Source organism: Mesoplodon mirus (genome assembly GCF_964341445.2).
Source record: "Mesoplodon mirus genome assembly, chromosome: 8".
NCBI lineage: Eukaryota > Metazoa > Chordata > Mammalia > Artiodactyla > Ziphiidae > Mesoplodon > Mesoplodon mirus.
In genome coordinates this window covers 34829165-34843832 of record NC_138984.1, presented here as the reverse complement: position 1 = coordinate 34843832, position 14668 = coordinate 34829165, and the positions used below count along the sequence as shown (strand labels likewise).

Sequence of the window (14668 nt, the reverse complement as noted above, 5' to 3'; positions counted from 1 at the left end):
TATAGACATGCTATATCAATTTTTTTTTATCACTGTTGTAACAAATTACCACAAAGTGGTAATGACTTCAAACACCACAAGTTTATTATCTTACAGCTCTGGAGGTCAGAACTGTAAAATGATTTGGCAGGGCTACATTCCTTCTGCAGGCTCTAGAGGAGAATTTTCTGCCTTTTCCAGTTTCTAGAAGCTACCTGCCTTCTTTTGCTTCACGGGTCAACATTACTTCAGCTTCTGTTTCAGTGACCGCACCTCTGAATTGACCCTTCTGCTTCTGTCATATAAAATCCTTTTGATTATGTTGGACCCACCCAGGTAATCCAGGGTAGTCTCTCCAGATCATTAATCATAGCTGCAAAATCTCTTTTGCCATGTAAGGTAACATAGTCACAGGTTCCTGGGATTGGGATGTTTGTATGTTGGTGGGGGAGGGGTTATTATTCTGCCTACAGTACATGGCTAATCTCATCTTGGTATCTGCTTTCTGAAGGATCCAAAGTAGCACAGCCACCTTGGCCAAAATGACCTCCCATGAGTTTCTATAGTACTTTCCCCAACACTTACACAACTCTACTGTAACTACTTCTGTGTTTATGTCCCTGTAGGCTGTGGACTCCTTGAGAATACTGTCTTATTCATGAGAATGTAGTGTTTAGCAAAATGTTTGGTATATTAATTTTATTTCCATGGTAGGAAATTTTTGACTGTCACAGTATTGCTGTTAAAAGTTTAATGAGGCAAAGTGACTTGAGATTTCCATCTAGTAAATATTTCCTCCTTTGCTGCAAGCTAGATCTATGGTTTTCCCCATAAGTACTGTTGGCTAGTTGCCTGTTAGCTCTCAAATCCATTTCTCCACTTTTCCTCTGCTCTGCTTCACTGGGAACTACATTTCCCATGCCCCCTCACTCTCTGGTTTCCAGGGAGGCAATAGCAGGAGATTAGAGAGCAGGATGAGAGAGAAGAAACATAGTTATTTCTCACCCCCTGCTCCACTCCCTTGTTTCTTGTGGTGTCTCTGTCAGTGGCTGTATCTTCTTTGTATTCTGGCTTTAGGACACTGGTCACGCCACTTCTTCCTGATGTCCTATCTGAGGGGTGCTATCACTTTCTGCTCTTGCCAATCTCTGGATTGCCACATCATCCCTTTTAGTTTCTTAGCCTTGGTTTCATCACCCATGAAACCAGTTCCCTGTGTTCCTTCTACTTGAAAGATCCAGAGGTAATTGTGCTTTCCCAGTCACACTCTGATTGATATATGTACTGGCAACTTTGAGAATTACTAGAAATTCTTGGTCTCCCCCCCAAAATTACTACCTTGACTATGGCATTAAATGAATGATCAGAAATTATGTTTTCCATCAGCCAATTCTATTTAAACTCCATAAAGTTTATGATTTATGGTAGAAAAATGGAAACGGACAAAAATACTATAAATTGAAATTCTTACTCAAGAGTGAACCAAAGTTCAGCAAGATTCAAATATTGTATTTGATAAGAATAGAACCAATTCTCAAAAGTCTCTTAATTTAAATCCTATGCTGATTTAGCTAATTTTAATGCAGTTTGTTTTATACAGTTTCTTCCTGAGTTTCATGTTATTAAAGAGGCTGTCTCATAGTTTTTCGAGTAAGCTAGAAAGTCACTCCAGTGTATTAGAAGCCTCAGGAATTAGTAGTATGAAACTTGTTTTTTATTATTTTTATAGTGTAAAAAGTTGTAATATCAGATGATATTGAAATATATAGATGTTCTATAGGCCCAGGGAATTGCATACTGTTGAATCTAGAGCTGAAGAGTTAAAGTATGTTCATAACAAAAGGCTGAACATACATAACTGCAAATAGATACCCTGACACTGGTGGTCAGGGATACTTTAGGGCATAGCAAAGATTTGGAAAATCAGAGAATAGTGAAAAAGGGGAAAAGTTGGGAAATAAAAGTTCACTAATGACTATGTATCCTTGAGGTGGTTCTCTAAGATTCATAAACAAAACACATTTACATCAAAAGTGTTTTTTTCATTTTAATTAAAACAAAATGGTTCTAACAAGATGAAATTTGGTTACTGACTTCTATCACACAAAAGGACAGATCTCCAAACCATTTTGTTAATTGGAGAAATGACATTCTGACTATTGGCCTCACACATCATTCTGAACTGTTTAACATCTGGATAATATCACAAATGAGCGAACGTTTTTCAATATACTCTTATTTTTTTTTTGGCCGCATTTTATGGATTTCATAATCTGGGATTGAATCATTTATATGAACTAAGCCTGCTGAAACCATTCGAGGACTTGTAAATTTTCCAGTGTAGCTTTCTCGTTTGTTAACCTCTGGAGCAGTATACGGTCTTGCAGAGCGTTTTAACTGATCATGGCTATCATTTGGGCTCTTTCCTAAAAGCCTTGTTCTTGATTTTGCTTTTTCAAGATGCTTAAATGAAGTTACATGTAAATCCTCAACTCTATCCGAACAATCCTAAATATTAAAATAAAAGATCAGGTTGGTGAGTTAGGTTTCTTAAAAGTACATTTTAGATTTACAAGGACTAAAGTTTGTAATATCAACAAAGAATAAGAGCAGTCAAATGTTTTATAGGCAGTCCCCAAATTCAGACCCTACATTCAATGCCTGCCATCAGATACTTTAAAAACCATACTTAAAAAAATCTTATTGCTTCAAAGGATCTGTTATTTCAAAAGGTATGCAAGATATGAAGCTGAAAACCAGAAATCTTCGGGGACCTGTCCTCAGGGGTCAGACTCTTAGGCAAAGACAGCCCTCCTATAATTCTCCTCTTCTAAAATATCTCTTCCCCAACCCCAAACATAAATTATAAGCTCTTATATTATACTTTTTAAATCATCCAAACATTCATTCTTTAAAAGTTAATAAACACTTTCTTTAATATTTATATACACACACAGACGTCAGCATCTAAGAATATGGTTATGTTTATACTAAAATATTAAAAATTTTTGTGTACATTCTGAGACTAAACAAGTAAAACATTTAGGAAAATAACTGGAAGGAAATACACCAAAATAATTTTTTAAAATGATGGTTGTTTTAGGGTGCTGGGATTATGGGCTTAGTTTTCCTTTTCTCTTTGTTTTCAAATTTGTATAATATGACTATATTTTATTTTTAAAATATAATCTACAAGTACTGATAAGAGGGTATGGAGTTATTAGTCATTTCTCAAATTAGTGTAAACTAGTTTCCTCTGCAGTTTGAGCAGTTTGTCCCTTAATGCTTTGCAGAGATGGCCACACCAAGGGAATGGGCCTGCTTTGATTTGGTGAGAAGGTGGGAGTAGATTAATAGCATTAGAATTGGCAGGTAGGAGGAATTTAGGCAGGACTAAGAAGAATTAGGGCAGCAAGAGAGAGATTTACCAAGAAGGAGGTATGAAGAGTCCATATTTTTGCCTGGGTTTGCAAGTAAACATTCTTCCTTTTCCATCTTATGTACACGGAAGCAATTAGGTAAGGGAATTATTAAGCAATTATTAAGGGAATTTCTGCTACATTGGTGAGTAACATATAATTTTTACTTGACAGTTGATATAACATTACTAGAGTGACAGCAGAAGGGCACGGAGACCCACACCACTGGTTATTTTTCTGGAAGCTCCTACAACTCAATTTCCCTGTCTTCTACTTTGATTGCTTTGGGAGATTTCCTGGATTTTAGAGAATCAAATGAGTGAGTCTTTCTGATGATCTGAAAAATGCCCTCTTACCTCTCAAATTCTCTGTTGTCAATTTTACTAGAGAGAAAAATTTAGGTACTGTTGGTTTGACAGAGGGAAATTAATATAACTATCTCCCTTATCCATTCTTAGGATAAAGGTTCTGAGATCCTATATGATCCCATACCATATAACATAAACACAATCTCTTGTTTGGAAAAGTGATAATAAAGATTCCACTTATCTGAGGGAACTTCAGAAAGTCTTTGCTTTTCAAAAACTATGAACCCATCTTTTACTTCCTTTTCCTTGTCTGTGTACACACACACACACACACACACACACACTCATTATTAAATTATTGAATTTAGAAAAGAGAAATCCAAAGTTGAGAGTATGTTGATAATATTTACCCTGCTACACGTTTGCTTTACTATTTACTAGAGGTAATCATTTGCTTTGCTGTGGAAAACAAATTCAAAGCAACTATTCTGAAATTAGATCTATTTTCTCATTCAAAGATAGTTATGCATATCAAATTATCAATATAATTTCATTTTAGAATTTGTGAGTTTTCCCAACTGTGGGTCATGCCTATCTATATATGCTAATAGAGAGGAGCAGTGTTCCAGAAAATTAAAATAAGCCCCTTCCATTCCTAGAGATTTTAACTTTGCTTTTGAATGGTTTATATAACGTCTAGTAGCAGATTTACCTTCCTAATTGTTTTATGTTAATATTAAAAATAGATTTGAATTTCCATGTTTCTCAGCAGATGGCAGAGGGGTGGTGATGAGAGAGAAAAGAGTAGAGGCTAAATTAAAATTTTACAATTCATAATTCAAGAGATTGTAAATTTTGCATATCTCTAAGGCTTAGCAGAATAACTGGCACATAATATGAACTTAGTTTGTTTACTGAAACAAAGATAATTCAGCGATCTGCAAAAAGACTACATATTTCTACTTATATCTGCATGAAAAGACAATCCCAGCCTTTCTGTAGTATACAGCCACTGCCAATGGTTGTACAGGTTGTGCCTGCACAACAGCCCCCCTCGCTGAGGGGTCAGTCAGGGCTGAAATAGCCAGTCTTCCGTAGACAGAGCTGTGTACCGTGTCCAGGCTGTGTCAGCCAGTAGAGTCGGCCTGGAGGAAAGAATGCTTTTTTTCTAATTCGTGATCTAGAGGGGAGGTCCCCTTTATCTATTTTACATAAAGGCACTAAGTGTGTTAACATTCCCTTGATTTTCTGATTGCCTTTTGAATGAGGTGAGGTGATATTTGAATGTCAGAAGAATTTTTAAAATTTGGAGGTCTGTTTATCTTGGGGCAGTTAAGGTTACATACATACTTGCATGCAGACACATATACTCTAGACTATCTACAGAACTTTGCCAAATACAGAAATAAAAGACTTAGAAAAACATTATTACGTGTATAGTTCTTGCAGTCCAATGAAGCAATGCCCTTGGAACAGATTTTCTTAGAAGAATTCCTGTGGTGGGCAGTGTGGTTGGTAATATATTAACTATCTTGTTAAACGACTTTTTTTGTTTGCTGACATGGTCTCTTTCTTTTTGAACCCTGGGCTTTAGATTTTCTCTCTTTAGTACTTCCGGGAGAGGGATGGTTTTGAGCTTTTCTCAGCTATCAAAACTTTATATTTAAGCAATTGTGATTCAGGGACCTTGGCACATTTTTTGTTGCAAAGTTTGTTTGGTTTTATATAAAGAGTTTGTATTTCTTCTTTGTAATGTGCAAATGTTACTAAATGTTGTTTTCTATAATTGTTATTATTTCCTTTCCATCTCTGATGATACTTGTCTTCTAATTTTGATTTCTCTCCAGCCTCTGCATTGAGGCGAGTTAGAGTATTACTTTGCCTGGAAGGAAAAGTGAGTTTGTTTACGTATTCCTCATCTTCATTTGGCATCTTGCAATTAGGAATTCTTGGATACGGTGACAGTACTGCTTCAGGTTTTTCCTGTACTATCAATTTATAGGTGTTATTGTGCTCCTTTTTGTCAAGGGACTTCATTTTCAGTGTCTTTTCAAAGCAAGCATTTGATTGAGTTATTTTTGATTTACCACTCCAACTATGTGGGTCTTGTATCTGTTTTAAAATCACAGTTCTCTGCTTGAGGAAACTGCATGAAACCATGTTCTTTCCTTTGTTTCTTAGGCATTGTATCTGTAAGTCTTTCTGATGACTTATTTACTGGAATTGCCTGGGTATTTTTGTTGGAACAAAGTTGTACTTTAATTAAACTCAGTATCTTCGCTTCCTTAGGATAGTATCTTTTCTGTTCCTGAATTATTGATGGACTTTCTTTAACATTCTCTAAGGAAAAATGTTCCTTTTCTTCCTTTTTGGTCAACTCTGTTTCTACAAGTCTATCTTCAGAAACCTTTTGTAAAGTGGTTTTCTGAGCAATTTTTGAATACTTATTTTGCTTTTCTGAATGGTCCTCCACAAACTGATTTTCATCTCTTAAAGACAAATCTGGCTTTATACATTTTAATTGTGTGGAAGTAGAATTAACCAAATTTATATGCCGGCTTATCCCCTCTAATTGCCTTTCTGTGATTAGTCCTGATTTGGACAGTTTTTCTATAAAAAGGCTCTGGAGGTGTTTGCTTAAATCAGCTTTTAGATCTAAGAGTTCATTTCCTGATAAAGCTATAAGATACTTTTGTAGAGATTTACTTAAGGGATATTTCATGTTTATTTCAAGCCTACTACCAAAACTCCCTCTTGAAATATCTTGTCCTAACTCATGAAAAGATATTGAGGCACTTTTAGCTCTTAGAGAAGATACATTTGAGTGTATAGGCTCAGATTCTGCGTCTTTAAATAAACTGTTGTCTGAAACTGTTGTTTAAAAAAGATCTTAGCTTTATTTCCAAATGTTTATCTATGAAATGATGATTAAAATTATTTACAAAAGACATGATTTCTTTTACAGTTTCTGAATTATTTCTCCAGAAAAATATTTTGCCTTTTTGGTTCTACTTTCTCATTCATCAAATACAGATTTTGATAGATTTTTGGTAAGTCCTCTTTGGTGATATATCCTGATTCTGAAAGCCTTTCTACAAGGTAATGCTGGATATGTTTACTTAATTCAGATTTTAAATGTTTTATTTCTGACTCTGAGAGTTCTTCTAGAAATACACGCAGCTTTGGATTCAAAATAGGTTTTCTGTCCAATTTGTCTGCTTTATCAAAATTCTCTTCGATATCTTCAAGGTCTTCTGTCTGCCTTGGAAAAGGATGTTCAATTAGTCTTTCTAATTCTTTTTTTAGTTGTCTGCTTTTAGACTGACTATATTTGAAAAAAACATTAAATATGTTTTTCAAAAAGGATTTTAACATTATTACATCAGAGTTATTAAGTTTACCCATTAGTGCATTACTTAAATTTTCTAAAGTAGAACTTAGATCATTTTCTTCTCTATCAAGCCTCTGACCATTACTTGGCAAATCTGTTTTTTTATCTGGTGTCGACTGATATTTTGAATCTTGTGGGGATCTATTTTGGCCTTTGTCTATGAATTCAACTCCATTAAAAGAAGTGGTTTCTTCGTGAATGATGGGTGTATTCTGCTCTGAAAGAGGTTCTGTTTTGCTTCTTATTTCTGAATAATACTCTGTGGAATCCTTTGGCTTTTCTTCAGCAAAAGCTGTCTCTGTATACTGCAAAAAACTCTTCTGGTATTCTTTATCTAATTCTATCACTTTGATTATCCCCGATTCTAAAAGAGTATCTACAGGAAATGCTTGTATTATCTGGCTTATAACAGATTTGGCCGGCGGAAATTCTATTTCATTATTGTTTTCTTCATAGTGAACTAGAACATTGGAAGGCGAACTCTCCCAAGCTGTGGGTAATTGACTCTGCGAGTTTATCTGTGTCTCACTCGATTCTTTCATTCCTCTCCCCAACTCTGAGAAGATCGGTGCAGTGAATATTTGCTTTATAACATAATCATATGCAAGGCTATTCAAATCTGGTTTGGAGCTAGATACTTCACTTTTTAAATGTTTCTTTTTGAAACTACTCTTTTTTTTAATTGGAAAATCTATCTCACCAGGCTCTAAGTGTTTTTCAGAGACAGGTTCCTTTTCTACCTCTGGAGAATTTCCTGGTCCACCTTCTGAAAGTGAATCTGCGGGAATATCTTTAATTATTTGATTTAAAAGAGACTTTGAATTTAAAATGTCTCCTTCTGAAAGCCAGCTATTTAAATCTTGAATTTTTTCAAATACTTTGCCTTCCAAACTACTTGGTCGTTCATCATGAAGAGCCAGAAGTGGAGAACTATGACTTTTCTTTCTTGCTTCGGTGTCCATAGAAACTTCAGGTGTAGAAAATAATCTATCTGAAAGGTCTTGCAGATTTTTACTTAAAATTAACTTGAGCACCATTGATTGTTTTAAATTTTCTATGTGGGAAGTAAGACTTAATGATTTTGAGAGGCAACATTTATTTACATTTACTTTTCCTGTCCTTGATGATTCTCCCTCAAAGTTTGGTAAAGATACATTTGGTAGCCTTTCCTGTAACTTATTCTTAGTGTCTAAAGTCTTTATTGTGGCGATACTAGGATGATGGGCTAAATTATTCTTAGTGTCCAAAGTTTTTATTGTGATGGTACTCGGACCATGGACTAACTTATTCTTAGGGTCTGAAGTCTTTAGTGCGGTGATACCAGGATCACTGGCTAACTTATTCTTAGTATCTAAACCCTTTATTGCGATGATATCAAGATTATGGGGCCAGGGTTTATCAGCAGGGCTTGCAGTTTTTGAATGTGTTGGGTAAGGAGGATCTTGGTCTTCATACTCTATAACCTCGGCACTTAAAATATTTCTACATTTGAACATATCTTGGTCTTTCCTTTTTCTGACTGACATTTTGTTGTTTATATTCCTTAGAAAAGGATCAAAACCGTTCTTGATGTTGAATTTCTGGAACTGTAATATTTAAAAAAAAAAAGGTAAGAAATTCTGACGCATTTGTTTTAAATTTATAATAAAATTTTTAGTTAATTCTCTTTGAGCAATCTGCCAATTTATCTATTCATCTTCCTACCTTCTACAAAGAGAAAACCAACTTTAATTATTTTAAAATAGTTGAAATTGGAATAATAATGAGAATTTTAATGCAAAATTTTCAAATTCCTAATTCTGATACTATGTTGTGTTCAAGAGCTTTTTGCTACCTGGAATATTTTTAAATGCTTAAAAGGCGCTCATCAATAGTTTGTTTGTTTAAGAACTCAATTTCCAGTGTTAGCTCCATTTGCTTAGACAAAGGCTAACATCAAGATCTAAGTCCTATCCATATAAATATTTTAGTAGCAATGTGGGTAATTTTTTTTAAATGCAAAGCAAGTAGTAGATATTCCATTAAAAGTATCATAAATATTCTCTAAAGAGTGACTTGGGAACACAGATCATCTGCCTTTAAATCTGAGAGTTTTAACAATGATGATGAGTTCCACCTAGTCCTTAGCATGTTACAGTAGAAACTTGCTTTTTGATAAATATTATATATGCCTCAGAAATGGTAGAGAACAGTACAAAAAATTCTCAGTTACAGTGAAATGTCAGTGTAATAGACATAGGCAGTTTTGTAAGCTCTGGGATCAGGCTATTCTATTATTGAAATAGCCTAGATAACGAAGTCTCTTATTCAAACTCTTTGTTCATACAACTTCTCTATTATCCAATTAAAAAAAGCAAAACGTGAAATAATCAGCCTAGTATTTGTTTTAGTTCATATGGTTTTCAAATGCTAATTGATATCCAGGTGACAGCATAAGAATCCCTGTTTTTTTGTTTTGTTTTGTTTTTTTGAGAAATACAGATTCCCAGGCTCCATTTCCAAACTGAGATTCATTAGGTCAGAGGTGGGACCTGGGAATATGTATTTTTGTAGAGATGGGTGAGTGTTTCTACTGGGTAGTCTGGTTTTGGAACCACTGAATTACATAAAGTATTAGAGAAACCTAGTATTTAAGTATAACTGATATTGGGATAAGAAAACTCAGTACTCACCTGATATTTTGGCTTGAATTCTATATATTCTGGTTTGAAAGATGGTGAAACGTATTCTTTTGGTGAAAAAGCCACCTTATAAAAAGAGAAGTTTTAATTTTAGACTGCTGGTAATGAAAGGATATTTCCCAAAATAATTTTATTCATTCAATAGTTATTAAAGATATTAAACATTTGGGCTTCCCTGTTGGCACAGTGGTTGGGAGTCCGCCTGCTGATGCAGGGGACACGGGTTCATGCCCCGGTCTGGGAAGATCCCACATGCCGCGGAGCGGCTGGGCCTGTGAGCCATGGCTGCTGAGCCTGCGCATCCGGAGCCTGTGCTCCGCAACGGGAGAGGCCACAGCAGTGAGAGGCCCGCGTACCACAAAAAAAAAAAAAAAAAAAAAAAGATATTAAACATTTAAAAAACTAAATAAGTATTTTTCTCAAAACTACCATAATTTGCCTATAATCAAAAGAAATTTATATCATAAATATATATAATCTTAGCTTCCCTGACACCATAATATTCACCCTATTGAATGTGTAAAATCAAAATAATGCTCAGCAACTTTAAGCAGAAACAAAATTGGAAAAGAAAACAGAACTGTTAGAACAAATGTAATCTAATTTTAAAAGGTTGTGAAATGCTTTAGATAATAAATAGCATCTGATATTACACTGAGAAAGCATTTTCAATGACTCTCAAGCTGTAATTGTTAAATGGGTACTTACTGCCTAAGGAAACACTTCGTACTAAATCAAGGTGTACAGGAACAATTATAGAATCACAGAACCACTGACTTTTTAGAGATGGATGACACTTTAGAGATAATAAAGTCCTACTCTTTGTTTTACACAAAAATCTGCAGTTGAAATTATTGCCCTAAATTACCAGATGATTAGTAGCCTAAATCCTAGGCATCCTAAATTTTCATCTGATGCTCCTACTACCACACAATCAAGACTGCAGTGAAAGACAATGGCGCTTTGAAAACATCATAATGTTTAGAGAAAACTTGATACCATCTCTTTGCAGAACACTTAGTACTATAAACCACTTTCCTACACATTGTCTTCTTTAGTTTGTAGGGTTCATTATATATCAAGTTAGTTAAAATAATTCAATGAATGCCGCTTTCATAAGAAATACTTTTGGTTTAAGTGTTCATTAATATTAAGCAGTTAATAACATGACTTTATTCTTAAATCTTTAGCAGCTTCCTACATTTTGTTATTCATTGCCCTCACACACTGACTCTAAATAATTTCTGCAAGTATCTCAGTATTCCCCACTATAGTTTCTCTCCAGGAAAATGTGTCTAACTCTGAATTCTAGAAATATATCTCATATTTTTCCACACCTGTTCCTTTGCTCATTTTGTTTTTCTTTGCCTGAATTTTCCAAAATCTCCCTTAAAAACAGTTTAAATTCTAACATTTGGAAGTTTATTGCCTTAAATGAATTTAGTAGAAAATTAAAAATAAATGAAATATGTATGACAAGGAAGTGGAAGAAAAAGTAGAAGAAAAAATATGATCTCATTGTTGTAAAACACACAAAACAAATAAATAAAAACTCCCCCCTAATATAAGCATGGAAAAATATATGAAAAGATACAAAATGTTAACATTGTTTTCTCAAGGGAGTAACTCTGGAGGAGAGGGAAGAGGACGCAATTAACTTTTACTCTGTTTAACTCTGTGTTATTGATTAGATGAACATACAATACTTTTGTTAGTTAAAAAATCCAGGATAGTTATATGAGAGGGAAATGATCAGGATGCTAGAAAAGGACAAAAAAAAAAAAAGCCAATACAGGGGCTTCAAGATGGTAGACTGAACATGTGCGTTTACTTTCTCCTACCTCCCAAAGTTCCAGTAAATTAACAGAAAATAATATTTCCAAAAGAAAAATCTGATGACAAATTGAAAGTATAATGGAGTAATAGTGGTTCAGGCATACAAAAACAGAGTCAGGTGGCCATTGAGGATCTTGTCTCAGATAAGATCTGGTCTCATTCAGTGGTCTCTGCACCACTGAAAACCTGAACTTTCTCTGAACTGTACCAGACCCAAGGACACCACCAGCAGTATTCAGAACAATACCTGCCAGCTGCGAACTTATGGTCTTAAGGTCTCCCCTTGTAATTATGCAACCATTTCAGACCCCAACCAATCCTTACTTAACAAGCACCCTTACTTCTTGGCTGCTCCGATCATAATTCTTGATAAACAACCCATGTAACTAAACGTAACCTTGCAGTTTTTGCCTTTATAAGTCTCCCCCATTTTGTAGTCCAGTGGAACACAATTAAAGTGCTTGAATATGTGTCTCCCAGGCTGCAGTCCTAACAAACCTCAAATAAACACCTTTTATTTCAATCAGCTCTCCATTTCTGAAATTTTGGTTAACAAATTCCATTGGAATACTGGAAATCAGTAAGGTAACACACCAAGATCCAGAAAGTTGAGAAAGTTTGGAAAATAGGAAAGCAGATGGATTGACTTAATGGAAAACCCCCATCAAGAAAACCAGAGCTTTGGGACTTCCCTGGTGGCACAGTGGTTATGAATCCGCCTGCCAATGCAGGGGACACGGGTTCGAGTCCTGCTCCGGGAAGACCCCACAATCTGCAGAGCAACTAAGCCCGGGTTCCACAACTACTGAGCCTGTGCTCTAGAGCCCGCATGAGCCTGCGTGCCACAACTACTGAAGCCTGCGCGTCTAGAGTCCATGCTCTGCAACAAGAGAAACCACCACAATGAGAAGCCCAGCACCACAACGAAGCGTAGCCCCCGCTCACCACAACTAGAGAAAGCCAGCGCGCAGCAACAAAGACCCAACGCAGCCAAAAATAAATACATTAATAAAAAGAAAAAAGAAAGAAAGAAAACCAGAGCTTTAAATAACAGAAATCAGGTAGGCCTGAGAAGCAATAAATTCAAGGTCAACATATACAAAGAGAATCAGATGATGGTGCAATTGTCATAGTATTAATTAAAAAGCTGCATTTGGAACAGCTGGATCACTTGGACCCTTCTTTATCAATGTTCTTTCTCAGTGCAAACAGAGCATACATTGCTGGCAGCATTGTCTTTCCCCAGTCACTCACCAAACACCAAAACAAACAACAACAAAACAAGCAAGACCAAAACTGCTCTCTGAGAAAATGTGCAATCTGCCTAGGTGGGGACCCTGTATGAGTTTGAGCCTTAGCAGAGCAGCAAAGCAGAGCTTACAGCCACTCACATTTTCACATCAGATAACTGAAGGGGGACAAAAAGGAAGGAAAGAACGTTCTATTCAGGAGAGAAATACACCGGTTCTTTGGAAATGCTGTAGGGTCTCCAGCCATCCTGCCTGCCCTCTTCCATCCCCATATACCCTCCAGGGAAGCTGGCCTGTCACACAGAGAATACCTATACAACCAACATATTCCTTCATTCACAAATATAAAGTGAGCCAACAAAGCTCATCAGATATGAGGAAAATCAGTACATGTAAGTGAAGGATCAATAAGAATAAACAGAACTAACCCCAGAGTAAACAGAGCTATTTCTGAGGAATGTAGGGGGAGGATGGCCCTTGGAAAAGATTCTAAATAGTATTCTCAGAAATATCTAAAAGGGTATTATTGATTTCCACTTAGCTATATAATAGGCTTGTCAAATTTAATGTATACATAATAGGATTCCAGATTACCACCCTGCTCCCCTCCCCCCTCAAAAAACCCACAAAACCTTGGCTTTTCTCTGTTTTTCCTCATCTCAGGTAATGATGCTACCATCTACTGAATTATTAGACCAGAAACTTGTGTCACCCTATCTCTCCACCTTCTTCTTTTCATATATAACCCAGCATTAAGTTCTGTGGCTACTGGCTTCAAAATATATCAAGTATCCAATCATATCCGACCACCACCTACTACCACTGTAGCACAAGCGACCATCATCTCTTCCCAATAGTCTCTTAACTAGTGTCTTGCTCCCTGTGACAGAGAATGAGAGTTACTTTCCCAAAATACATATTATCTCAAGAACCTCAATTTTTTTAGGGGCAAAAACGCTTACTCAAAAAGCTGCATCTTCCAGCCTCCTTTAAAAGACAGGAGTGGCCATGTGACAAGGTTCTGGCCAACTACATATAATTGGAACTTGTCGGGAGAAGCTTCTGAGAGAATATCTTAAAACAGAGGCAGACTGAGCTGACAGGTACTTAATTGACCTTTATTCCTTTCCTTCTTCCTGCCTGGAATAGATTGTGACTCCTGGAAGTACAGAGGCCACTTTGTGTTACTGTACACTCACTGACATGAATATGCTGAGGATAGATTCCAGAAAGAAAAGACACATGAGTCCATGATGACATCATGAAAGCACTGCACCATTATTTAAGGCAGTGTTTCTAAATTTTTGTTACTCACAGATAAATATAATTCTTAACTGATCAACAACTTCCACACATACTGTCTATTCTTCCACAGTGGAATGAAGCTAGAAATCAATAATAGAAGGAAACTGGGAAAATCACAAATATGAAGAAATTTAACACAGTAGCAACAAGTACACCCAGTGCACAGAGCTTGATTTATAAACATCATTCTCCAGTAAAATAACCAGGACTCCATGTAGAAATTATTGATTCTAGGACTGGGGTAAGAAGCATACAGTGTAAGCCTGGAACACCTTATAGAAATAAAAAGTATGAAAGTGCTCAAAAAACAAAACATAAGAGTGCGTGTATCTTTCTGAATTATAGTTTTGTATGGGTATATGCCCAGGAGTGGGATTGCTGGATCATATATGGTAATTCTATTTTTAGTTTTCTGAGGAAACTCCATACTGTTTTCCATAGTGTCTGCACCAACTTACATTCCCACCAACAGTGTAGGACGGTTCCCTTTACTCCACAC

General features: G+C 35.9%; 1 protein-coding gene across 1 annotated transcript in view; it reads right to left on the bottom strand.

Annotated features, from left to right (window-relative positions):
- Positions 1–2103: 2103 nt before the first annotated feature.
- C2CD6 (C2 calcium dependent domain containing 6) overlaps positions 2104–14668 on the bottom strand; it is a gene marked incomplete at its 5' end in the record, with an annotated part of 135987 nt that continues 123422 nt past the window's right edge. The window contains 8 exon segments of the mRNA XM_082630409.1: positions 2104–2487; positions 5139–5326; positions 5329–5819; positions 5821–6578; positions 6580–6711; positions 6713–8322; positions 8419–8683; positions 9770–9844. Of these exon segments, the coding sequence (XP_082486535.1) occupies positions 2215–2487; positions 5139–5326; positions 5329–5819; positions 5821–6578; positions 6580–6711; positions 6713–8322; positions 8419–8683; positions 9770–9844 (3792 nt within the window). The 3' untranslated portion in view covers positions 2104–2214.